Below are 27,580 nucleotides of genomic sequence, written 5' to 3' on the forward strand. Positions count from 1 at the left end.
AAAAATGTTAATTTTACAGTACTCGATACAGTTATAGATCCAGAGGGTAGATTCCTTATTATTAAATTATCAGTATTTAACAAAAAACTATGTATTGTAAGTATATATGGTCCAAATGTTGATGAACCCTCATTCTTCCACGAATTTTTTAGTGCACTCTCTGAACACCTTGATTGCACACTCATTCTTGGCGGTGACCTCAACCTTGGACTAAATGAAGACATGGATAGGCTCAACACAACAGGAACTCAGCGCAATTGGCAATCCACAAATATAATCAAACAGTATATGAGCGACTTTGGTCTTTGCGATGCATGGCACTCCCTTCACCCCAACAGTAAGGAATATTCTTTCTTTTCACATGTCCATTACTGCTACTCTTGTCTGGATTATTTCCTAGTCAGCAGCTCACTGCTCAGTGACATTTCAGACACTGAGATTCACCCTATAGCTGTCAGCGATCATGCTCCTGTATCTTTAACACTAATACATAAGAAGAACGCTACACCAAGTAAAAACTGGAGATTCAATACATCGCTGCTCAAAGATGAAGACTTTATTAAATATTTTAAAAAAGAGTGGACTTCATATTTAGACTATAATGACACTCCCGGAACATCAGCTTCTGTTCTTTGGGAAGCAGGGAAAGCTGTGATGAGAGGTAAAATAATTTCTTTCTCATCACACAAAAAGAAAGAAGAAAACAAAAATATTCAGGAACTAGAAAAAAAACATCAAATCCTTAGAAGAAGCCTACGCGTGCAACCAAGATAAAGAAATAATGAACAAAATATGCAAAACAAAACTAGGATTAAATGAAATTATTAATAAAAAAACACAATTCCTAGTACAAAGACTTCACTTGCAGAATTTTGAACACAGTAACAAATCAAGTCGATTTCTAGCTAACCAGTTAAAAATAAATAAAGAAAAAACAACTATATGTGCTGCTAAAGATTTATCTGGAAACACAATATATGACCCTGGAAGAATAAACAACATTTTTAGGGATTTCTAAGAAACTCTATATTCACCACAAATAAACCCGTCTAAAAATGAAATTCATCAGTTTCTTGACAACGTAACACCAGGTGAACTCCAGGAAGCCCTGATAAGTATGCCCAATAATAAGGCTCCAGGTCCAGACGGCTACCCTGCAGAATTCTACAAAGAATTCTGGACAATTTTGGCACCAGTATTCCACGGAAATCAAGGAAAATGGCAGACTACCACCAAATATGAATTCTGCCAACATTAGTCTCCTGCTAAAACCAGGCAACGACCCTTTATTTCCCTCAAGCTATTGTCCAATATCCCTTATAAATGCAGACCTCAAAATAATCTGCAAAGCCCTCTCAAAAAGATTAGAGAAGATAACCCCCTTTTTCATAAAAGGTAGGCACTCATCAACAAATACACGTAGATTACTTAATTTAATAGACTACTCATAAATTAAAAACATTGAAACCACAATATTATCTCTAGATGCAGAAAAAAGCATTTAACAGAGTTAACTGGAAATTTCTATTTGCAACTTTACACAAATTTGGTTTTGGAAACTCTTTCATAAACTGGCTAAGAATAGTATATAATTCCCTAACAGCTTGTGTCAGAACAAATGACCAGACATCCTCCAGCTTCTGTCTCCTGAGGGCCACCAGGCAGGGATGCCCACTCTCCCCTTCACTGTTTGCAATTTTTATCGAACCTCTAGCAGCAGCATTTAGACAGGCTACAACAATTAAGGGCATAAAATGTAAGAACGTAGAACATAAAATCAGTCTCTATGCGGATGATATGTTGCTTTTTCTGCAAAACTCACAAACCAACCTTTCTGAGGTAATTACTCTAATAAACTGGTTTTCAAGAGTTTCAGATTATTCAATTAATCTACAGTTCTTCCAATTTACTGCTCCTTCCATAATTCTTCTTCTGCCCCACTACAATCTGGAAATATTAAATATTTAGGTGTTAATGTCTCTCCTAAGCTTTCAGACTTAACTAACTTAAACCACATCCCACTTCTAAAGAAAGTAGAAGGCGATCTGACTAGATGGAAATCTCTACCCATATCACTCATGGGAAGGGTCGCCACTATAAAAATGATGATCTTGCCAAATATAAATTACTTATTTTTAATGATCCTGAACAAACCATCACAAGATTGGTTCAGATCTCTGGAGTCGTATATTTCTAAATTCCTTTGGAAAGATAAACCCCCGCGTACCAGCTTAAAAACGCTTCAAAGAACCAAGGATAAAGGAGGATTAGATCTGCCTAATTTTCAACAATATTTCTTAGCCAACAGGCTTCAGTTCATCTCAGGATGGTTAAAACTTCTTAGATGAGCCCTGGCTAGATGTTGAACAAGCACTATGCAATAATCTAGAGATTTCAGACCTACCATTTATCAGCTCAAGCATCAAAAGACATTAATGCTTTAAAAGCATCAACATCAGCTCTTCTCTGACAGCATGGTGGGAGTTTCTAAAAATAACAGAGTCTTCATTAATCCCATGCAAACGTACACCTATCTGGAATAACCCTGACATATTACAAAACAATAATATGATTAATTTTCCAGAATGGAGTTGTAAAGGAATTAAATACTTAGAACATATATTAGAAGGAACAGAATTTATTCCATTTGACAGACTAGTTATACAATATGGGATCAACAAGAAAAGATTTTTAGAATATCAACAAATGAAATCCATAGTAAAAAAGAAGTTTAACCTCAGTCAAGTTGAATTAGAAATACCACCAAGCGCGGTACATTTTCTTACTCTTAAATCCCCTAAATTATTGTCTAAAATATACAGAACACTTTCTAAAATAGATGAATCAATATCCCTTCCTATTGCAGTGGGAAGCAGATTTGTCAGTCAGCTTAGACCAAAACTTCTGGTCTCAGATTTGCTTAAAAACCTTTAAATTGATTAGAAATCCCAGTCTGCAATTAATACAATACAAAATACTACATAGAGTGCACTATTCAGGTCATCGGATGTTCAAGATGGGCTTTACATCTTCCAACAACTGCTCACACTGTCAAGGCAATACACCAGACAATTACATCCACGCTCTTTGGTTCTGTCCACCAGTGCAGAAGTTTTGGCACGAGATATGTGAAGACTTATCAAAGTGTCTGAAATGTAAAATTCCAACCTACCCTTTAGTATGCTTGTTGGGCAAATTGGATGATGTCACTACAGAAACTAATACAGTCCACATGGTTTTTACTGCTCTATGCATTGCCAAGAAAACGGTCCTCATGAACTGGAAAAATAAAAATAATCTTAATTCTAGCCAATATAGAAACCATCTAATAGATCACAATAGTCTCGAGACAGCCTCTGCCACCACATTAGAGCAATCCCTCTGGGCTCCTTTGATCGGCTTCATCACCTAGCGGGGGTGGGGGGTCGTGGTTTGGTCCCGCCTTCGCCATTGTGGTTGATGTGGAGGTTGGGACGGGCTTAGGGTGTCTGGAGAATCCCTAGAGACGTTATCCCTGGAGGGCTTAACCCAGGGGTTGTGGTCATAACCTGGTTAGTGGCTCTGATTGCTCTTAGAGGGTGTTCGCCTTGTGGCTGCGTGCAGCAGGCCTGGGGGAGGGTCTGTGCTGGTGGACGTAGGTTACTGGCCTGGTAGCCTCGCTGCCCCTGAGTGGATCCGGGGCAGGCGTGGGGGCTTGGGGTTCGGGGGTGCTTCTCCTCCATGCTAGGGCTCTGGCTGGGCCTTGGGGGCTTCGGTCCTTGTTGGTGTGTTGCCGAGGTTATGGGCGGGTGGGTACACGGGGGCTTATCCCTGGCGCAGGTAGCCACTGGCGCATCGGCCTAACTAGGGGGCTCTTCAACTAACAGGGAGTTTGTTCCATCCTTGCAGGAGTCCACTCTGCAGGTGGGGGAGAGTCATAGGAGAAGTGGAGAATAAACTTGACCTGGGTGTTCCACAACTTAGACATCCACATTACTCACACTCTCATAACACATACATATAGGGCCTTCAGGGTGGGCATGTTAACGGCGTCCAGTGGACGGTCTGTGTATTCAACCCCACCTCTGGCGCCGGTGCCCACCTCTCAATTTTAAATCCATGTAGACATTGAGGGTTCTCGGGAGGGGCCGTGCTAACACCTGCTGCTCTCTGGCAGCAGCACCATGCTCTCCCTTGTTTTAAATGCACCTTAGAACAACACGCAGCAACACTACACATGAGCGAGAGGAGGGAGGTTTGGGGTATTCACACACCCCTGTTCTCTGCTGGCCATCGGGGCAGGGGGGCTGGAAGCAGGTTTTGGCCGTCCGATTGGGATCTGGGATGTGGGGCCTCCCTGCTGCTGCGGAGCCTGGGGCGGTCTGCATGCCTCCTGGAAAGGGTAACATTTCCTGGGTCTAGGTACCGTTTCCCGCTCCAGGGGCGAGGATACCTAGACCCGGGGTATAGAGTTTGTTTGGGGAGTGTGATTGTGTGTACAGTGTCCATGTATGTCTATCCCTGCGTTGGGTGAGTGCTGAGTATTTGTATATGTGTGCATGAGGGTGGGAATGCATGTTTGTGTCTGTGTGTGCCTGTTTGTCTGTGTCTATATGTCAGGTCGGGTCTTACAATCCACCTCTCTGGGAACTCCCAGGCCCTCCAAAGGCCTATCTCCCCTCACCACACTCCCTGCCGGTAACTGATGCCCTCAGGGGTCGGTGCGTTGGTGGTTCTTGGTGTCCGGGGCTGGGCGCTCAGGTATGTACCAGCTCACTCCCGGTGACTACTTGGCGGGGCCTGGTGCCTGTTGCTCGGTCAGGCCTCTTCCGGGGCAAAGGGGGCCCTCGGGCCTTCGGCTCGGTTCACTCTGGCACAGCTGGCTGCCGGCAGAGCCGACTGGGCACGCCACTGCAGCCCCCACTAGCTTCTGCTCCGTGGCTAATGGGTGACCGCTCATCTGGGGCTCTCCTCAGCTCTTCCCAGGAGGGTGGCACGGATGCCCCTCCGGTGGTCCTCCTTGGGCTCTCGCACTCTGGGGCCCCTGGATGTCTGGAGCCTGGATCTCCTCCATGCCTGCTTCATGCCCTGGGGGACGGGGCTATGGCTCTCTACATCCTCTAGCAGACCATTACATGTGGAAACCATTTGAATACAAGCGCGCTGATCCACACAGGTGTGCACTCGGGTGTTCACTGTTCATAGACATAAACTACACCTTTATTGGCTGCTATTTCCAAGCACATTGTGCACTGTCGGTCCTCCTTGCTACACAACAACATTCAATATTTAGTATTTACTGCTGTTTACACTTAGCTAGATTAACGTGATGGAGATTTTTTTTTCTTCTTTCTCTTTTTAAGTGCCCTTTCTCACTCTCCCTCTTCCCTTCTGTTTTTCTTTTCCTTCATCTTTCTTTCTCCCTTTCCTATCCCTCACTCATGTCTGTCCCGTCTGTAACAACTGAAAATAAAATAAAATAATAAATAACAACAAAGGTCGATCAAATGGACCAATATGGCAAGGCCGTGATGATCCATTTGGCAAAGTAAATCCATTGGGTATACTTGTTGGTCTTCAGACAACAATTCTGATGGCTAAAGAACCAAATGGGACAGGCAAAAAATAAATAAATAAATAAAAAAAAAAAAAAATATATATATATATATATATATATATATATATATATATATATATATAACACCCAGCACGCCCCTGCGGGCGGTTTATCCTTCAAGCTCGGGTCCTCTACCAGAGGCCTGGGAGCTTGAGGGTCCTGCGCAGTATCTTAGCTGTTCCCAGGACTGCGCTCTTCTGGACAGAGATCTCCGATGTTGTTCCTGGGATCTGCTGGAGCCACTCGCCTAGCTTGGGAGTCACCGCACCTAGTGCTCCGATTACCACGGGGACCACCGTTACCGTCACCCTCCACATCCTCTCGAGCTCTTCTCTGAGCCCTTGGTATTTCTCCAGCTTCTCGTGTTCCTTCTTCCTGATATTGCTGTCATTCGGAACCGCTACATCGATCACTACGGCCATCTTCTTCTGTTTGTCTACCACCACTATGTCCGGTTGGTTAGCCACCACCATTTTGTCCGTCTGTATCTGGAAGTCCCACAGGATCTTAGCTCGGTCATTCTCCACCACCCTTGGGGGCATCTCCCATTTTGACCTCGGGACTTCCAGGTTATACTCGGCACAGATGTTCCTGTACACTATGCCGGCCACTTGGTTATGGCGTTCCATGTATGCCTTGCCTGCTAGCATCTTGCACCCTGCTGTTATGTGCTGGATTGTCTCTGGGGCATCTTTACACAGCCTGCACCTGGGGTCTTGCCTGGTGTGATAGACCCCAGCCTCTATGGATCTTGTGCTCAGAGCTTGTTCTTGTGCTGCCATGATTAGTGCCTCTGTGCTGTCTTTCAGTCCAGCTTTGTCCAGCCACTGGTAGGATTTCTGGATATCAGCCACCTCCTCTATCTGCCGGTGGTACATACCGTGCAGGGGCCTGTCCTTCCATGATGGTTCCTCGTCTCCCTCCTCTTTCTTGGGTTTCTGCTGCCTGAGGTATTCACTGAGCACTCGGTCAGTTGGGGCCATCTTCCTAATGTATTCTTGGATGTTCGTTGTCTCATCCTGGACTGTGGTGCTGACACTCACCAGTCCCCGGCCCCCTTCCTTCCGCTTAGCGTACAGCCTCATTATTATATATATATATATATATAATATCACATTCTTTAAAAAATAAATAAATAAAATATGGAGGCTTATTTTATTATTTCTTGCTTGCAACTATTTGTATTTGTATATTTCACTCCATTCATCACCTATCCAAGTACCTGGAGCTTATCATAGCTGACCCGAAGTAAACTGTTGTTGAAAATTCAGAATATTTTAATTATGGCATGAAAAAGAAAAAATGAATTAACATTTATATGATCTGTGCCACTTTGTCAGTTACTTATGATCAGTTTCGCAAATCTTCCTCTTTTTCTCTCATAGAAGATGGTCCAGTTCATCCTTTGCTAAAGGAAGTAATAAAAGATACAGTGAACCACCTTACCTTAGTATTTATTGAATTCAGCAAGCTCTGATTATGAGTGCCGCCTGCATACTTCTGGGTCATTTCACTCAGTTAAGAATCTTACTGAGTACATTTGGGTATGGTTGAACAGTCAATGTCTTAAATGGTCATGACATAACATATCGTCAGGATGTCACTGTGCCATATAATTCTGGTTGAGCATTCTCCTCTGAGTACTGGCTTATTTGTGGTTCCTAGAGTTTTTGAAAGCAGAATAGTAAAGCTTATAGTTCGATCATGTGACCCTGAACCATGAACCATGACCCATGTTACTATGGGCTCAGGCTGTTGGTGGACCTCTCATGACCCACAGAGTACTACTTCGCTACTTTCCTCTCATTGCTTACTATGCAATTGTATGCCACTATTGAATGCCTTTCCTTTTGTCTGCCCTCTAGTTTTTCATCTTGCTGTTTGTCATCTCTCTGTGTTTATTATCTTTATTCCTTTCTTTTCCCTCCTACTCCAACATCTGAGTTTGGTTCTGTACCCAAGACTTTGCTAATAAAGTTTCATTAGATTTGAGGTTTTCACTAATTTTGCGGGGCGTCTTACCTTACGTATAAAACACCTTGAGATTTCTGTTGTTGCAAAATGGTTCTATAGAAATAAAACTGAACTGAGTTGGATTAGATCAATGTTCTCCACTGTTATTTCCTCTTTGAAGAACGATTGCCTGAAATGCTATTTTGTCAACTCTATCCCCTGGTAGTTTGAAGTGTAGCTTCTAGTCTGAGCCATGACCGACCAACTATGGACCTTTTATTTTCAAGAAAAGAACTGACAACCTCAAATACTTCAAGTAGAAGTATTTGAGGTAATTTAAAGATAACCTAAAGAGAAAACTCAGTGAGGGCAAAAGCTACAAACATATTTTCTGTTTCCTCATAACGTCAGGACATGGCTGCTTGCTTAGTTTGCTCCTGTACATGTCTTGCCCATATAGACATACTGGCTCGGTTGAATGTAATCTAGTCTCAACACAGTGTTTCTTTGATGCTATGTGTTATCCCTTTTTTAGATACCGTGAAGTGATGAGGATTGGTCTGTTTTGCAGATTTTGAGATCGCCCCAAAGGAAATGACCTCATCCTCTGCCTGACTTCCACAGTGATTGCTGGGGATGACTGAGGGAAAAATGTGTTAATTTAATTTTATTCTGCTTTTTTAATGAGTGATGATTGAGAACTTGCTGATACACACACAGAAAATTAGGCTGCTCAGCTGCAGTGACACCTTGTTTATGGCATCCCAACAGATGCCATAAACAATGGCACTTATAGAATCCTTTAGAAAAATAAAGGGGAATTCTGTATTGGCAAACCTGGCAAAACAGAAAGTCCAAGCAGACACAAGCCAAGATTACAATGCTCTTTTGTGTATCCTTCATATTTAAGAAACCTCAAAGGATGATGATACAAAAACCAACACTGTGAAATCTCTGAAACATTCAGTATAACTCAATAGACACCATATATCCTTTAATTCTACCAACATCCTTAAGGACTCTGTTTTCTTAAACACATCTGTCTGTGGCAGTCCTTCATCCAACTAATCTGCCATTCAAAAAAACGATGATTAAGCATGTTTGGCACTAGCTAAAACTGCTAAAAATGTATGCATGCACCATGAGTAAGGAAAAGCGTAAACTTTTTTTATTTTTTTTATTTTGTGTTCTCTTTCTAATTTGATTAGCCAATAAATCCATCCTCACTGCTTGTATTTCTTGTAGTATCAAACTCTGCATTTGCAGAAGGCAACAGTAAAGACTAAGTAACGCCCAAGTGTTTGTTTTAAACTCAGTCTTTCTGTATCACGTGTTTTGAGTTTGTTTGTTTGTTTTTTCGATGATAAAACTGTTCAGTGGTTTCAATATGTGGCTGGCTGAAGTCTTTTGAAGGTCAGTCCTGTGGATTTGGGAAGCTGCTTATTTTGTTGCCAGAGAGCAGCATCACTGCAGGTCCTAATAAATATTTCGTAAGAAGTAGCCAGGCTGCCCTACTTCAGCAAGGTATGACATAAATGGCATGGATCTGTAGTCTCAGAGTTCCTTTTTCGACGAGCACCCGACCTACACTTGCCTCAGGGTGAAGTCTGAGCTCTACAGAATTCTTCCCAGTGAGTTCATGTATATACTCACACTGGGCATTGTGTCGAGAGCGGGGTTGCTTTACTTAGTTTTGTGAGAAAAGATTATATAAACTAAAGCTTGCCAAAGCCGACTTATGCACTTGTTTCTGTATTTTGAGTCCCCCTATCTCCCCACACAGTCCAATGTATTGTTATCAGACTTACTTTTTTTGACTCTTGATGTACTGTTGATCCACTCACACTCAAGCACACCACCCACACTTGCTCACAAATATGCATCTTCATATATACAATGGACCTGTGCAGATAATAACCTAGCAGGTTTAATTTTGCAGTCAGAAAACCTGGCAAAAACATTCAATAAAAATAATGATGATTTTGCAGCTCCACTTCAAAGCAACACTCTGATTTGAGACAAAAGTCAGGCTGTTTTCATCAACAGTTACTGATGAGAAAAGGGTAACCACTGCTGGCATCAATGAAGGCTGAATTTATTGCATAGAAACCCCACCACCACCACCCACAAACACACACACACAGACACACACACACACACACACACACACACACACACACACACACACACACAGGAACACAGCCGAAAGATACAAAATATAAGCAAACAGGCATGCAATCGGAGTCAGAGATCAGGGAGTGAAATGCTGAAACAGTTGGGGAATAGAATAATAGAAAAAGAGGGTTTCTTCTGGCCTGAAGATTATACAGCACAGAGCTTTTGAGCTGCTACCTTATCACCATAGCATAATGCTTCTGTCCTATTTGTTCTTTAGTGATTTATGTGTCCAGCAGGGCCTCAAACTCAAAGAGACTGTGTAGTTAGAGTGGTTCATCCTATTATAATGGAGTGGATGTTGTGGGATATACATCCTGCATAGAGAGACAACATTCATTCATTCTGTTTCTTCTGTAATTAAAGACTATATACCTAAATCTTGACTTTACTTAGTGCTAGAAAAGCCAGCAACACATTCAACAGAATGCCATAATGTTTATCAACTGGCCTCTTGGGACAAGAGGTTTTGAAGTGCAAGAAATGAATGCCATCAATCTAACCGACTGGAATTTTGATAAAAGTTACTCTTGCTCATTGCTGTGGTTCTCAATTTCCAGAGCAAGCACATCATGCATTACGCCATTAGTAAATAGAATGACGACTTTTAGCAGTGACATCACTATATGGAATTGATAGGCTGCATTTGAGAAATTCAATAGCTGAGATACAATCAATATAAAACCAATGTTTTAATGTGGCCATGAAGAAGACTTCCCAGGGACTGATCATGACTTATCCGACCACATCATGTCCTTACCACAATTTAAGGGAGTTTGCCCTCTCTTAGAGGAGAATTATGTACTGACTATTCTGTGCACCAATCAAACTATTCATTTGTATCAACATGAGCATTACAATTTAAGAAAAACTGCTTGCCTGTATTTCTGTTCTACATTTGTTTAAATTACGCTTATCCCGCCTAGTGACAGTCAACAGATTTAGCAGTTCATGTATAAGTAAGAGTTTGTTTTTAGCAAGGTTTTAGCAATGACACAATTTGTCTTAAAATTTTGCCTTTGTACAACATTTCGAATCAAACATTCAAGAGGTAATTGTAGTGCAGACGTTCAACTTTAATTCAAGTGATATAGCACTCTATTGCATTAACTGGTTTTTACATGTAGCCCCCCACATTTTCAGAGGCTCAAAAATGATTGGCAAAGCAGCTTAATGACCAACTGAGACCTTTTTCCTTATCATTCAAAAATAAACTAAAAATAAACTATGCCATTAAGAACTAGTTTGTTTACAACTGGCTTACAATATTTTCACTGTTCATTTCTACCTGCATGTATCAACTGTCCACAGTTCATTTATACATTTATGGAACACCTCTCAATATTGTACTGTCTAATATGAGATGTTAGACAGAGTTTCTGCTCTGACTCCAAACCTTTTAAAAACTTTTTAAATGCACCATCGGAGCCCTATCCAGTGGTGATAACACTTGAAAAGCAGAATGTACACTGACTGAATCCCAGCAACACAGTTGCCTTTGGCATGGCATCAGAACTACGATGAAATGTTAAAAGTTAAAGTGGTACTCCAAGAGAAGTGGCGCTTTGTCAGCCTTGACTAGAGAGAAAGACTCAAATGGGGGATGGTTGGATTTGTTGAATGCAGTGCATAATCATACAGACCAAAAGTGACCACACCATCACAAGATCTAAATGTCATGCTTTGTTCACTGTACAAAAACAATGTTCAACCATCTGCTTTGCATCTTTGTGGAGAAGGACAGAAAGAGTCAGACCACACTACGATAAAAAGCCCAAACACACTTCCAAACTACTACAGAACTACTTAAATACCAAAGAAGACAAAAGAGTTCTGACTCTCAGTGAGTTTCCTCCATCATCACTTGATCTAAACCACACTGAACATTTATGGGGCACTTGAAGATGGAGAACCACGTCATGAGTTATCAGGTTCAGACAAATTGGTGGATTCCATGTATGTTGAGTACTGCTGTGCCATTAAAGCAAGAAGAGAGGCAGAGTAAGATAATTACGAAACGTTATGATAAGGCTGATGTTCTCAGATCATCTGTATAATTAACAACCAATTTTCTTGCAGTGTCACAAGGAAAAGCATACCAGATGCATGTTCTTATATGGATAAACAAATGTTCCAATGCAGAAGTTAAGTGATTTGAAGCTTTCAGAGATCAGCCCTAAAAAATATCTAACATCTACACTCATTTCTCTATGACACTTTCCTAACGACTTTATAATAAGCTCAACCTCTAGTAGCAGGTTGTACTGCTAGCTAGTAGTTTATTGGTCGCAGATAATACCACATAATGCTTATTTTGTAAATTAGAGTTCATTGGAATCAAAAATGAGAACAAATCCAGGTACTCATTAGTTTACAACTTCTCCTTCAAGTGACAAAGCCAGTGAGCATCCCTTGATTACACTTTCAGATTCTATATGTTGTACACAACAGTGGGACACATTACATACAATGTTTCCCCAATAGCACACACAAATGTTGACCACTACTGCATGGCCACCCTGCCAGGCAGTATCATGCTAGTGTTTGCAGTTTAACAAACTGCAAAGAAATACTTGTTCTGACATCATAAAGATAAGTAAACGTGTCTGCTTAACCATCAAATTTAGCCTTTATAGGTGGGTGATTTAACCAATTTCATTTCTGTGTGCAAACAAAATGCCAATTAGCCTAAACAGGCACTTTTCCCTTGATAATTATCTTTCCCTGTCAGGAGAAACAGCAGGAGTGGAGTGCATAAACTAAGAGTAGTATGATTAACGAAAACACTATCAAAGAAAGCCCCTTCAATATTCCTGCAAGTATAAGCTACATGCATATTGAAAGAATCCTTTGTCTGCTCACCTTTGATCCAGGTAGATGTGTATGAAACAAAAACAGAATTGCCATGGAGAATGGGCGTCAAATTTATATAAAATGCTCATCTATGCCTTTTAATTACCTGACCCGACTGAACTCTTTAGATGCTCATCAAAAGATTCTGCTTTATTAATGGATATATCATTTTATGTGTTCTAATGTGCATTTGTATGTTTACATATCTCGAAATATTAGCGCTTAACATTTTTCAGTGACTATTTTAAAGTAGTATTCTTTTCTTTCTAAACACTACACACTATTAAGCATTAAAGTTTTCAATATACAATATAAAGCACCTTGAGGCAGCTGTTTTTTTTTTATTTGACACTATATAAATAAAAATGCATTGAATTGAATTAAATTAGTGCTATTTAATATTTTGTTCATCATTTATAAATCACTACTCCTCCTTAGTTGGTCATTTAAAAACATGGATATACAATTTATATACAGTCAAGTATATAGTTACTATGTTTTCAAATTGTATGTCTTTTTATACTTTATACCTGATAGTTACACATTATTCAATGTTCTCTTTAACAAAAGTGTAAAACAACACTTTTGCACACTATTCCAGGAGTAACTGCGCTGGATTTATCTTGGGTTCAGCTGAGTTTAGCTAGCGCAGCTCTATATGTTCTCTATTCTCCATAGTCTCTGTTGATGTGTTTGGATCACAGTCTCTGTTTTCCCCCATTTTAACAGGTGAACTTAACTTTACTTTACATATTTACTGCTATAATGGGCTGTTTTAAACCTGTGGTTAATATAGCATATTTCAATAATAATAAACTGAACAGGAATTTTCTAAATTAAGCTTTCTTTGCTTTTGATGCTAGGTTACGGTTGTCCTGTGTAAAAGTTGCAGTGCGAACAGCTGCAGCGGCTGTCTATTAAGCTAAACACATACGCAATATATCTGTTAAAATACTTATTGTGATAAAAAGTTAGACTACCCTGAGTATTGCTGCAGTAACATAATGTAGCATAAATGTAAGGATTAACTAATGTTTTAAAGTAGCATATTAAGCATTTGTTTTATCCTAATTATGGTAGTTGCATACTGGTATTTCCTGATTTCATGCAAAAACAGCCGTGTTTTATAAAGGCTGGAGTTTTGAGATTCTGTGGAAATGCCACATGCTTTGGGATTCTCCGTGACAATGGCCATAACAACCCTCCCATGAACCTGGTTACCTCCTTACCCTGAGGTGCTGGTTTAAGTGTTCATTGTGCTGGAAAAGAAGACAATCCAGTACTTTGTTCATTTCAGTTCAACTGCGTGAACGCACAAAGCCAGAGAGCTTGACTTCTTCATTCACTTCACAGACACTTGGTAACTGAATCTGACTGGGCACTTGCATGTTTTAAAAGCTAAAGCTAGCTAACTTAGCAAGGGAAAGCTTACCGAGGAATTCCAAATCCCAGTAAAGACGTTTTCCTGTGTTGGCAGATTAATATGATGCACACTTGGTATTTACACTAGTTTATGAAATATTCACTACAGTTTTGTGAGAACGTTATTCATGTTTTCCATTAAACGAAGAAGCCTCGGTACCTGTAATATTAATATCTCTATCTGTAATATCTCTTCGTGTCTCTTTATCTCTTCAACCCTCTTAAAAACGCAGAACCTAGTCTTTCTTACATATCTGTAATTATTTGCATATAATGCAAATCTTGGAATAAATATTAATATTTTGTGCATCACATTGTCTTTTATTTGTTTCCTTTTTTCTGTTTTGAAGACAGCTTGAGACGTGTTTGAGTCTCAAGGTTCAGCTGACCTTTCACTTTCATTTGTTAATCTTTTGTAAGGCACAGACTCAAAATTAGTGGCAACAGGGTTTATGAAATATTGAATCCAAATTTGATAGTTTTAGTTTAAATTGTTGTCCATCAATATGTAGGGAGTGTTTTAGGTGAAAGGACCAATAGTGAGTGTGTCACGGTCCCCGTGCCTGCTCGGCTGGCCCTGTGTGGCTACATGTTATGTTTTGTCTTTTCTCTCTCTCCTCTCTCTCTGCTCGCTGCCTGGGCGGAGCTCATTGTGAGCTCCCGGCCTCCACCACCTGTAGGCAATCACCTGTGGCTCCTCACCCTGTTTGCTCCCGCTACTTAAGGCAGTGACTGAGAGCACCTCGCCGCTGGACTATTGAATAACGCTCGTCAGTGCTACTTTAGCCTCAGCCAGTTTTGAGCTCTGTCCGTAAAAGTTCCGTGCTAACCCTTGTTCTCTGTATGCAGATTTCTCGTGTTTTGGTTTGGAGACTCTGGACGCTTTTCCCGACCCCGCTCTGCACCCCTGGGAACCCTGGCCCCCTTCTCCCTCACCTGTATATAGTGCACCTGGAGTGTGTAAATAAACCTGTTTTTCTGAGACTTCAGTCTGCGCCGAGTCCTCCCTGCTCCTCCGTGACAGAGTGTCTGCAGTCTACTGTGAAACACGATGGAGGCTCTGTCATGGATTGGAGCTGCATTTCAGCCCATGGTGTCGGGGATCAGTGAAATTAGCAGAAAACTACCACCAGATTGTGATCCACCATGCAATTTCATCTGGCTTTATTTTTCATTATGACCTTAACAATCTTGAAGCACTGTGGGATCATGATCATTTACAGAAAACAGATCAAATGAAGCCAGCATCCAAGGATGAATTTTGAAATGGCTGTCAAGAAGCCTGTAGAGCTACTTAAAGAAATTAAAAGAAAGCTTGCCTAAGAAAATTGAAGCTGTGTTGAAGAATAAAGGAATAAAGGCAGTACAATTCTAACTTTCAAGCTAGTTTGAATTGTACAAACTCTGCTCTGCAAACTGATGCTGCACCAATTTGCATTCCACACACAAAATAAGTGTTGCCAATTGAGCCTTGTAGCAGTGGAGGCAAGAAAGGAATTCACTTATTGTCATATATTGTCATGTGTACTGTACTGTATCTAGAACCTATGTCATATAGACAGCTAGAGCTGGGCGATATGTTTTTTACGTAACAAGTCACGCGACGTGACGCTGCGGCTGTGATTGGTTCGGCTCTGCGCTACTTAGTTTGGATTGGCTGACCTTTTTTTAATTTAATTTAATTTAATTTTTTATTTTAAGAGGACAAGAGCGGCGAGGTCTATCGCGATAGCTTAATTTCTCTATCGAGTAAAAGTTATATCGCGATACATATCGTTATCGTTCTATCGCCGAGCTCTATAGACAGCCTATGTAAATGGCAGTATCAGAGTGCAGAATCTTTTTGTCATGTATTCATGTTCACTAAATGTTGTAACGCTGCATTTTTGACTATCTTTTCGAACCTCACATTTGTTCCAGACCTGTGCGTGCTGACTAAAGTTATTTCAGTAAACTGCACTGCAGTAAGGCGATCGGAATCTAAAGGTCACGTGATTGTTGATGCAACCTCCAACGTATGAAGGCACATGCACCGAGTCTCTGCCCATATTATTCTTCATGTATAATTTGTCGTATTGTGCAATTTAAAATGCAGAAAGTGTAATAGTGTTTTAGTTTTTTTTTCTAAACCTAAGCTTGGATGTAATGGAAGTTATGTGTCATGGGACTAATGAACCTTGCAGATGCCATGAAGAAGTCCACACACAGTAAGGGGTCACTACCTAAGATGACACATGTACAAAGCCCCGCATCGTTTATTTGAACAGCAACATTTTTCATCAGTGTTTTAACATAGTCAAAAATTGCACTTAAAGAGTCATCTGAAGTTGGATTATTAAAAAATCAGACACAATCATGCAAACGAATCCTACATCATTATATCCAAATCTGTCAGCCTCCAGCACATGCACCAAAACATTTACAAAGGCCAGGTTATCACACTGCAAGTGAACATGTCTGACTTGCTGAATAGACTGTTTTCTCATGGTAAACAGCTGTCTTAACTTCTTTTTCCTAATTAAAGGAATGAGATATTGATCCTGTTATCTTTGGCAGAAAACTAGAAAACTGGAGTTGCTTACTACCTTACTGTTGTATTTTTTCAACAATCACTCAAGTTGAAATCAACAGCCCCGTGTGTTTAGACACAAAAAATATATGTAGTGAAGTAGGGGTGGGCGATAGAAACGATATACGATAGAAACGATATAAATTTGGCCAACGACAGAGATTTAAACTATACCGCTCTATCGCGATAGCACATGTTGATGATGTCATCAAGCTGCGCCTGTTTTGGTCGAAAGCATCGCAGCAGCTACAACCATTATCATCTGCAAATTATGCCGGGCGTCAGTCACAGCAAAGAGATGAAGCACTTTTGAAATATGGGGAAAGCCAAAAACTGCGCTTCCTCCACTTCCGTAACATTGATTCATTAATGTTGAATTCTCTCACAGCTGCTCTATTCCCATGTTGTTGCAGTATATTAATAACTAATGAATTCCTGTTAACTTGTAACTCCGTTAAATTTAATAAATTCTGTTTTCATGGATGCATGGATGTTAAACTTAATTGTTACACCTATTAAAGCAGCAACGCTGATGATTGAATTAAAGATGAAAGAATTTAGACCGTTTTTAACTCTCAGTGTTCGTTTGACTTTGGGACCTGAAACGGACGGAGTTTTGGACCCAGATTACTCCGCGAAGCTCCTCACTACGGCAGCCGTAATGCTCTGACAATCCATCAAGCAGTGCGACTTACCAAAGTTGTACTAAAACATTTTTAACAGATTTCTGCAGCCAAATTTGGTTCGAGGTCAGTAAGCACAACCAGAATTCATACATAAGGCACACTCTTGATTTTTGAGAAAATTAAAGGATTTTAAGTGTGCCTTACAGTGTGGAAAATACGTTATACAGAAGAAAAGAATATATCGTGATACATATTGTTACCGCACGTGCTTCAAATTATATCGCGATATGGATTTTAGGCCATATCGCCCAGCCCTAGAGTGAAGACTAGATGTGAAATGTGACTACAGTGCCCTTCACTGTTCCAAATGTTTGGTGTTGAATAATGTCTAGGAAAGTGTTTTTGTTGAACATTATTATGACACCCATAAGATGAACTTTGACCTTTTGGATATGAAATTTCATTACCTTTTAGGCATTGAAATAATAGCACAAGAATTCACACAAGAAAAAAATAGTTTTTGGAGTTGAGTGATCTAATTCTCCTTTTTCCTCAAGTCCAAGTGAAACATACACTATATAGACAAAAAGAAGACTGAAAAGAAGAGGCCAAAAGTATTGGCCAACACCCCTCATGCTTTGAACTCTGGTGTTTTCAGTCACATTATACAGGTGTATAAAGTCGCGTGCCTAGCCATGCAGTCTGTGAAAGAGCTCACTGAATTTGAGCGTGACGCTGTAATAAAATACAATCACTGCAACAAGTCAGTTCATGTAATTTCATAGTCCATGTTCAACTGTAAATGCTATTACTGCAAAGTAGAAGTGTTTAGGAACCACAGCACAGACCATGTAAAGTTACAGAGCAGGGTCACTGCAGAGGCACACAGTGCATAAAATGCTCTGCTGACTCACAACCTGCAGATTTTAAACCTCCTCTGGCGTTAATATCAACACAAAAACAGTTGCTCTCCACAGCTGAGCAGCTTCTGTAGCTGTAATGTGTAGGTGGTACTTAGTCACAGTGATGTTTGACCACAAACTAAAAGCCATGGTTATCAGACATTAACTAAAGTGTGATCACAATCATTACACATTTAAAACCCTTCACAGGATGCCTACAGTTATAAAAATACCAAAACTGTTTAAAATTGTACATGAAAAGTGGTAGTGGTGTCCAATAGATGCCTTTAGCATTTTAGCATCTGGATAAAACACTAAATACTAAGAGAAGCAGTGTAAATACCCTGATGTACTGACCTTAAAACTGTATTTACACCCAACAGTTGATGTACAGTGGAGCAAAAAAGTATTTAGTCAGCCACCGATTGTGCAAGTTCCCCCACTTAAAATGATGACAGAGGTCAGTAATTTGCACCAGAAGTACACTTCAACTGTGAGAGACAGAATGTGAAAAAAAAATCCATGAATCCACATGATAGGATTTGTAAAGAATTTATTCGTAAATTAGGGTGGAAAATAAGTATTTGGTCACCTGAAACAAGGAAAATCTCTGGCTCTCACAGACCTGTAACGTCTTCTGTAAGAAGCTTTTCTGTGCCCCACTCGTTACCTGTATGAATGGCACCTGTTTGAACTCATCATCTGTATAAAAGACACCTGTCCACAGCCTCAAACAGTCAGACTCCAAACTCCGCCATGGCCAAGACCAAAGAGCTTTCGAAGGACACCAGGAAAAGTATTGTAGACCTGCACCAGACTGGGAAGAGTGAATCTACGATAGGCAAGCAGCTTGGTGTGAAAAAATCAACTGTGGGAGCAATCATCAGAAAATGGAAGACATACAAGACCACTGATAATCTCCCTCGATCTGGGGCTCCACGCAAGATCTCATCCCGTGGGGTCAAAATGATCATGAGAACGGTGAGCAAAGATCCCAGAACCACACGGGGGGACCTGGTGAATGACCTGCAGAGAGCTGGGACCAAAGTAACAAAGGTCACCATCAGTAACACACTACAACGGCAGGGAATCAAATCCCGCAGTGCCAGACGTGTTCCGCTGCTGAAGCCAGTGCATGTCCAGGCCCGTCTGAAGTTTGCCAGAGAGCACATGGATGATACAGCAGAGGATTGGGAGAATGTCATGTGGCCAGATGAAACCAAAGTAGAACTTTTTGGTATAAACTCAACTCGTCGTGTTTGGAGGAAGAAGAATACTGAGTTGCATCCCAAGAACACCATACCTACTGTGAAGCATGGGGTGGAAACATCATGCTATGGGACTGTTTTTCTGCCAAGGGGACAGGACGACTGATCCGTGTTAAGGACAGAATGAATGGGGCCATGTATCGTGAGATTTGGAGCCAAAACCTCCTTCCATCAGTGAGAACTTTGAAGATGAAACAAGGCTGGGTCTTCCAACATGACAATGATCCAAAACACACCGCCCGGGCAACAAAGGAGTGGCTCCGTAAGAAGCATTTGAAAGTCCTGGAGTGGCCTAGCCAGTCTCCAGACCTCAACCCCATAGAAAATCTGTGGCGGGAGATGAAAGTCCGTGTTGCTCGGCGACAGCCCCAAAACATCACTGCTCTCGAGAAGATCTGCATGGAGGAATGGGCCAAAATACCAGCTACTGTGTGTGCAAACCTGGTAAAGACCTATAGTAAACGTTTGACCTCTGTTATTGCCAACAAAGGTTATGTTACAAAGTATTGAGTTGTATTTTTGTTATTGACCAAATACTTATTTTCCACCCTGATTTACCAATAAATTCTTTACAAATCCTACCATGTGGATTCATGGATTTTTTTTTTCACATTCTGTCTCTCACAGTTGAAGTGTACCTCTGGTGCAAATTACTGACCTCTGTCATCATTTTAGGTGGGGGAACTTGCACAATCGGTGGCTGACTAAATACTTAGTTCAGCCCCCGAACTGATTTAAGTGGATGATAGGTTAAGAATTACTTAGTCAAACTGGTGTGTAGAACAGTTCATTCAAAACCTAAAAAGTAAGAGTACTCAAAACAGTAAGTATAAGTCAGCAAGATGATGACAACAAGCAAGGTAGGAACAAAAAACGAATAAAATGAAGGGGGGAAACCTTAAGGCATTAAAGCTTAAACAACACATCCATGACAGGTTATTTTAATCACGTAAAGCTCTAAATAGGACAGTTTACTGGAAGAGAAATACCAGCATAAATGTGACTTTTTATTAATCACCAATGGAAACTATAGTAATTTACTGTATCTACACATTTCATATGTTCAGACAAGACCTTAGCTTAAATAAAAGATATTTTAATAAACATAAACTTACAAAACACGAACAGAGAAAGTTCATGATGCGGGATGGAGCCAAAAAGAGTGCAACATTATATCCTCATCATCTTAGAGCCTAAGAACCCTCAGATGAGCTGCATCAGCTGATGACCCCCCTTAATTTTTAGCATGAGGATCAACAAGGAAACACTCCCAGTACAGAGGGAAGAGTGTCATGATATTCACTAATAATTTGGTGATAAATATAAGCAAACAGTGTTTTACTTTACACATTAACACTTCAGCTTTACTTGTGAACTGAGTGCTCCAGGTAAGGAAAGGTTAGGCTGAGGTCAGTGTGGCCAGACATGCTCCATCTACAGCCTTGGTAAGATAACAGATTCTCTGTGAGCCTGAACGCCACTGAGGCAGAAACAGACATATAAACTACTGCAGCGTAAAGTAAAGGGTCATCCTGGCCAACTACTACAACACTGGAGGCGAAAGGCTTGGCATGGTGGTGGATGGAGGTGGCAGAAATGTGTGAGTTCAAGTGTGTGCGTACAAAAAGAAGAAAAAACTTATCCCATAAGTGGATCCTCCAGGGCAGAGGCTGTGTGTTTCCATGAATTTAAAACACAGTATATGGGGAAATGTGTGTGTGTGTGTGTGTGTGTGTGTGTGTGTGTGTGTGTGTGTGTGTGTGTGTGTGTGTTGTGAGCCTTACCCTTTAGGTGGATCTTATTTTCCGGGCTGTGCACCAACACCGAGCTAACTGAATCCAAGCTGTCGTAGTTACTGCAGCCGAGAGGGCCTGTCCTTGTTTCGGTTACCTAGGAAATACAGGAGGGATAGCTCTGTTTACTTCAACAGCTACCTCATCCACTAAATAGTGGATGAGGTAGCTGTTTGTTTCTCTTTCTGGCAGTCATGTACACAGCTGTAGCAGGTGAAGTGTGTGAAGGCAGGCAGAATACTGGATGTGGCAGAGCCCTCTGACAGCAGAGAAACTGTCACCATCTTTGGCTTCACTCGTACACCTGCAGACACAGCTGTGTGCAACGTGAGGGCTTTCTTCAAAGAATGGTGGAAAATATGTGAAGAAAAGTAAAAAGTTAACAGATGCAGATACTTGTGAAGGACTCACAAAATCAAATATTGAAAGGTAGGCTGTTAAGCAGCTGTTTTTAGTAGAGGCAATAAGCATGGTAATGACCACTTTTACATGTTAGTGTTCTTAAATCATCAAAATCTGCAAATTTCTTAAATATTACACTAAGATGTTTATTACTTTTATGACTATAATTATTCCTATTAGCAGAAATCATGATATTTGTTGTTCCATTGAATTATTACAAATGCATCTTACTTAAAATGTTCATATAATCTGCTGATTTGTTTGAGCCTATATTTTTATCACAGCGTCACAGACAGGATTGCTTTGCCCAAACCCCACAAATTTAACAATATGTCTGTAATTCTACTTCATTATTAATTTTAGATACTTTGTGGTATGTATTTAAGAATATTTACCATGTAGTCTCTCTTATTATTAGGGTTTAAAAACATATTTCTATTCACAAGTTAAAATAAATAAATACATATAATTTATCTTGGCTTTAGAATAACTGTGAAACACATTTCCCTTAAGATTCAAGGCAGCAGGCTTTAGACAGCTGTAATGTTTAAGTGTGACCAATGATAATGCTGCATCTGTTACAGCAGCAAAACACTCAAGAGATAACATACAAGAACTGTAATTTTAAGTAAACCTTGGAGCGGTTTAAATACAAGGCACTGGTAGTGCTCCACCCTCTCCACCCGTCTTATTCTGAGGCTGTAAAATGGCCATTCATAAACCAAATGCTGACATCATCTTCCAACATAAGATACTTTTGCTACACTACAAGAAATTAAGAATCAAGAATCATGCTCTTCTTTTTTTATATTATCTTTATGCACCACTTCACACAACCTTACACTCTGTCGAGAAAATAAAGACAACTATTACTGATGCAAACATCATTTTTTTAAAATCGCTTATATAACATGTAGATAAAGAAATACTCTCCAGTGTGTATTGTATTTGATTCAAAGGTTTCTTTAAAATGCTAGCAGCATCAAAGTACAGGTATTGTGCATCGAAGTCAGATGCTTAGATAGAAGTTCTAACTGGTCCTTTCTAGATCCAGCATCTCCTTAGCAGTAAAAGTATAGTTACAACTTAAAAACTATGGATTAATCTCCTTCACGTAAGCCTTTGTTGTAAACTAATTACACTCATGTAGTGGTCAATCAAAGATAAGCTAGTGGCTATTTCCTGGCTATTGTCGACAATTCCAGCACACTGTAAAAAAAAAAAAATCCCCTTCTTTTGGTATGAATATACAACATCATCACTGAACAAAAATATTATAGGGACTTGTTGATTGCAAGTGATGATGACAAGTGATCATACAATACAAAGCTGGCTAGAACCACACGGGGGGACCTGGTGAATGACCTGCAGAGAGCTGGGACCAAAGTAACAAAGGTCACCATCAGTAACACACTACAACGGCAGGGAATCAAATCCCGCAGTGCCAGACGTGTTCCGCTGCTGAAGCCAGTGCATGTCCAGGCCCGTCTGAAGTTTGCCAGAGAGCACATGGATGATACAGCAGAGGATTGGGAGAATGTCATGTGGCCAGATGAAACCAAAGTAGAACTTTTTGGTATAAACTCAACTCGTCGTGTTTGGAGGAAGAAGAATACTGAGTTGCATCCCAAGAACACCATACCTACTGTGAAGCATGGGGTGGAAACATCATGCTATGGGACTGTTTTTCTGCCAAGGGGACAGGACGACTGATCCGTGTTAAGGACAGAATGAATGGGGCCATGTATCGTGAGATTTGGAGCCAAAACCTCCTTCCATCAGTGAGAACTTTGAAGATGAAACAAGGCTGGGTCTTCCAACATGACAATGATCCAAAACACACCGCCCGGGCAACAAAGGAGTGGCTCCGTAAGAAGCATTTGAAAGTCCTGGAGTGGCCTAGCCAGTCTCCAGACCTCAACCCCATAGAAAATCTGTGGCGGGAGATGAAAGTCCGTGTTGCTCGGCGACAGCCCCAAAACATCACTGCTCTCGAGAAGATCTGCATGGAGGAATGGGCCAAAATACCAGCTACTGTGTGTGCAAACCTGGTAAAGACCTATGAATGTATGAATATACAACATCATCACTGAACAAAAATATTATAGGGACTTGTTGATTGCAAGTGATGATGACAAGTGATCATACAATACAAAGCTGGCTAGCTGCGCTGGAGTACCAGTGCAACAGTCACAGAACTGAACTGAAAATTTCTTCCGTACAAGATGCAAAAAACGTAAATTGTAATAGTACAATTTAGTTTTTAAAAATATATAAATTGAAGCTGAATATTAGTGGTTTTGCAAGAGATGTAATGGAAATTATGATATGTTGACAATATTGTTGTTGTGACATGAACAGAGGGTGAAGAGAAAAGGTGCACACAGAGCAATGAGTGTAAACAGAAAAAAGTCACATAAGCGTGACAGATGGAACAAAAGGGATAAGACACAAGAAAGAAAAGAAAATACTGTAAAAAATTAAGCAAACATTATTTTGCAGATATCGCACACAGTTCATTTTCCCAAGCAGTTGTTCAAAATAGAACGTAACAATATGGACATGTCCTCTGGCAAAACCATTCTGCAGCTAAATCAGGCCATTTGGCAAATAAGGTAGCCTGTGCAAATTTGCTGTCCTTAACACAGCCCTGCGCCTTACATCTCCACACTCTGCCTTGCATTAAGATTGGATCTAATATCAAAAGAAATAGAAGTTACCCTTGAAGGTGCTACAGGAGATACACATCTCAAACATCACTCAAATAACCAACTAAAAAACCAGACACTGCTGAGATGAAGTCAAAGATAAGCTACAGATAAAGGCTAGCAACAAGGAAAGATTAGTGAAGGAGGACGGGGCTGTTTGGGGATGTTGTTTCAGCCACACGTACCACTGATAATCCCTGCCTTAAAAAGAAACCAAAAGAAACCTGTTGCATCTCATTCATGTTTTGGAATTGGCTGTGTAACATAATCCCTTGGGTTTTTCTTTGTTCACATTAAACTCTACCTCATAGGGTGCGCTCAAAGTCTGTGAAGTCGGATAAATTTTATGATTCCACAAAACCAAAGCAGTTTGTATTTTTTTAATAAATTGCATGCAGTTAAAATTAAAAGCCTGCAGAATGTGCACAGTGGTTATGAAAAGGTACAAAAATGATCAGGGTAGGATAACTATTTTGCAGATATTTGGCTGGAGTAAGAGAAATATACTACTAACCAAACAGTGCATGTTTTTCCTTTTATTTGTTGTATTTTCGAGGTTATCCTCTGAATCTTTTAGCCAACAAATGATTCTGAATTGGATTTGGATAAGTGGATAAGAAAGTGGATGGATTGATGGATAGATGGATGGACGGATGGATGGATGGACGGATGCATGGACGGATGGATGGACAGATGGATGGCATTTCCCTTTTTTGTGTTAGTCTCTTTGTTTTCACTTCCTCTTTCTTTCTGATGACATCATTCTTCTTCCTGTGTGATTTTTTTGTCCCATGCTGACTCACCATTGTTAAGTTCCATTCTCTGTATATACATACTGTAGTCTTGCATCGCCTTTATCAAGCTGCCAGTCTGTGTACTTCCTGTCATGGTCCTGCGACCATGACTCAGTGACTTTATGTTTATGTTCTTTATTGTTATTACTTTCATTATTATTCATGGCTGTTTTGGGATGGTTTGTGTTTGGGATTTTAGACACTGGGTTCTGGGTTTGTGCTCCCTCTGTTGGTCCCTGGTGTTAGTGTTCCCCTGTCTCGTCAGGTTAATCAGGTCCAGCTGTTTCCCCCACCTGTGTGTGATTTCCCAGTGTCTCTTTGTGTACTTATAGTGTGTGATTTCCTCTGCTCCTCGTCGCGTCGTCTGTGTTCATACCCGGTGAATCCCCTGCGTGCTCTCCCTGCTGTTCTCCCTTCATGTTCAGGTTTGCCACTCCCTTTGTGTAGTTTCTCCCAGTTTAGTTCGTCCTTAGTTCTGTTTTGCCATCTCCACTTTATGTTCAGTATTGTCAATAAATCACCTTCACATCTGAGTAAGTGCTGCATCTGAGTCCTCCTTTCCACTCTTCACACGGCCGCTGCCCCGGACCGTGACAGTACGACGCGACCACAAGATGGACCCAGCAGCGCTTAATCCGTCCAGGGAGCTACGGGAGACGCTCATCGATGCCACACAGGAGCTGATCGACCTGTGGCTGGAAAGCCCGGGTGGCACGTCCCAGCGCGCTATAGAGAGGCGGCTACAGCGTCTGGTGACCGGTCTCCCATGGCTGCTGGACTCGCTCTGTTCGTGGGAGCGGGAGTTTCTCCTTTTGGACCTTGGACTTCACCCCCCGTCTGCATTCACTTTCGAGCAGCCCGATGCGGTGAATCAGCGGGATGCATTGCTTTCCCCAGTTTCCAGGACTTTGTTTTCTGGGGCTATTCAGAGCGGGATGGGAGACTGTATGGATCGCTTACCTACCTTCGTGGTAACGGATCCTTCCCAAGTGGGCGTGTACAAACCCGCTGCAAAACTGACAGACTGTGTCTCTGCCGCTCCTTCTGAGCCAGGACTTTATTGCCATTCTCCGGCTCAGTTCTGTGTCCAGCCACAAGCTTCCCAGTCTGTAGCTCAACCATTAGCCTCCCTTAAGCCACAATTTTCACACTGTTTTTCCACCGCTGTTTCTGAGCAGGGAGACAAACTGTTTCACTACGGATCTGTTCCTCAAAAGCTGGCTACATTAGAGACTATTGCTCACTCCGGGGCTTCCCCAGAGGCTGGGTTTCTGCCCTCAGCTTACTCTGGATCCCTGGAGGCCAAGATGCCAGCTGTGAACTGCACCGGGCTGTCACTGCCTGAGCAGGGTCAGTGCTCTGCACAGCTGCAGCCCTCCTTATGTGTGCCGGAGGCCCACGTGCCTACTGGTTTTGTTTCATATGTGCCAGAGGCCCACGTGCCTACTGGTTTTGTTTCATGTGTGCCGGGGGCCCCGGTGCCCACTGGTTCTGCGGCTGTTTTCGCTGGGGGGCCTGAGGAGCCTGTCCAGCCTCCTGTTTCGCCTGCTGGGGGGCCCGAGGAGCCCGTCCAGACTCCTGTTTCGCCTGCTGGGGGGCCCGAGGAGCCCGTCCAGCCTCCTGCTTCGCCTGCTGGGGGGCCCGAGGAGCCCGTCCAGCCTCATGCCACACTGACTGCCACGTCGGCTGGGGGGCCCGAGGATCCCGTCCGGCCACCTGTGGCTGCTTCTCCACCTGTGGCTGCTTCTCCACCTGTGGCTGCAACGCCGCCTCCTGCAGTATCATCACCTCCAGCGCTACCACCTGCTACTGCCACGCCTCAGCCTGAAGCTTCAGCCTCGCCTGGTTCTGGTCCAGCTTCATCCTCACCTGGCCCAGCTTCAGCTTCAGCCTCGTCTGGTCCAGCTTCATCCTCACCTGGCCCAGCTTCAGCTTCAGCGTCAGCTTCGCCTGGCCCAGCTTCAGCTACAGCGTCAGCTTCGCCTGGCCCAGTTTCGGCTACAGCTTCATCCTCGCCTGGCCCGGTTTCATCCTCGCCTGGCCCGGTTTCATCCACGCCTGGCCCGGTTTCATCCACGCCTGGCCCGGTTTCATCCTCGCCTGATTCTGGTCCAGTTTCATCCTCGCCTGGCCCAGCTTCAGCTACAGCGTCAGCTTCAGCTACAGCTTCGTTCTCGCCCGGCCCGGCTTCAGCTACAGCTTCTTCATCGCCTGGTCCGGCTTCATCCTCGCCTGGCCCGGTTTCATCCACGCCTGGTCCGGCTTCATTCTCGGCTTCATCCTCGCCTGATTCTGGTCCAGCTTCATCCTCACCTGGCCCAGCTTCAGCTACAGCGTCAGCTTCGCCTGGCCCGGTTTCATCCACGCCTGGCCCGGCTTCATCCACGCCTGGCCCGGTTTCATCTCCAGCTTCATCCACGCCTGGTCCGGCTTCGGCTTCTGCTTCAGCATCGCCAGCTCACCAGTTCAGACCGGTTCAACCTGCTTCAGGTGATCATTCCTGTCGGCTTCTCCGCCAA

The 27,580-nt window shown here is 42.0% G+C and overlaps 1 protein-coding gene and 1 long non-coding RNA gene across 5 annotated transcripts in view; one reads left to right on the forward strand and one right to left on the reverse strand.

Annotated features, from left to right (window-relative positions):
- Window positions 1-14,983, forward strand: part of LOC309694290 — a 58,844-nt gene extending 43,861 nt beyond the window's left edge. Inside the window, exons 2-3 of the long non-coding RNA XR_014272841.1 lie at window positions 14,544-14,769; window positions 14,849-14,983. This is a non-coding gene — a long non-coding RNA (uncharacterized lncRNA). The remainder of the gene's footprint in view (window positions 1-14,543; window positions 14,770-14,848) is intronic.
- The window catches only part of brinp2 (bone morphogenetic protein/retinoic acid inducible neural-specific 2), a 292,899-nt gene that overhangs the window by 100,692 nt on the left and 164,627 nt on the right, over window positions 1-27,580 (reverse strand). For all 4 annotated transcript variants that reach the window (XM_082514232.1, XM_082514233.1, XM_082514234.1 and 1 more), the window contains one exon: window positions 21,149-21,254. In XM_082514232.1, the coding sequence (XP_082370358.1) occupies window positions 21,149-21,254 (106 nt within the window). The remainder of the gene's footprint in view (window positions 1-21,148; window positions 21,255-27,580) is intronic.

This window comes from Aulonocara stuartgranti (assembly GCF_965226115.1).
Source record: "Aulonocara stuartgranti genome assembly, chromosome: 18".
Classification (NCBI taxonomy): Eukaryota; Metazoa; Chordata; class Actinopteri; order Cichliformes; family Cichlidae; genus Aulonocara; species Aulonocara stuartgranti.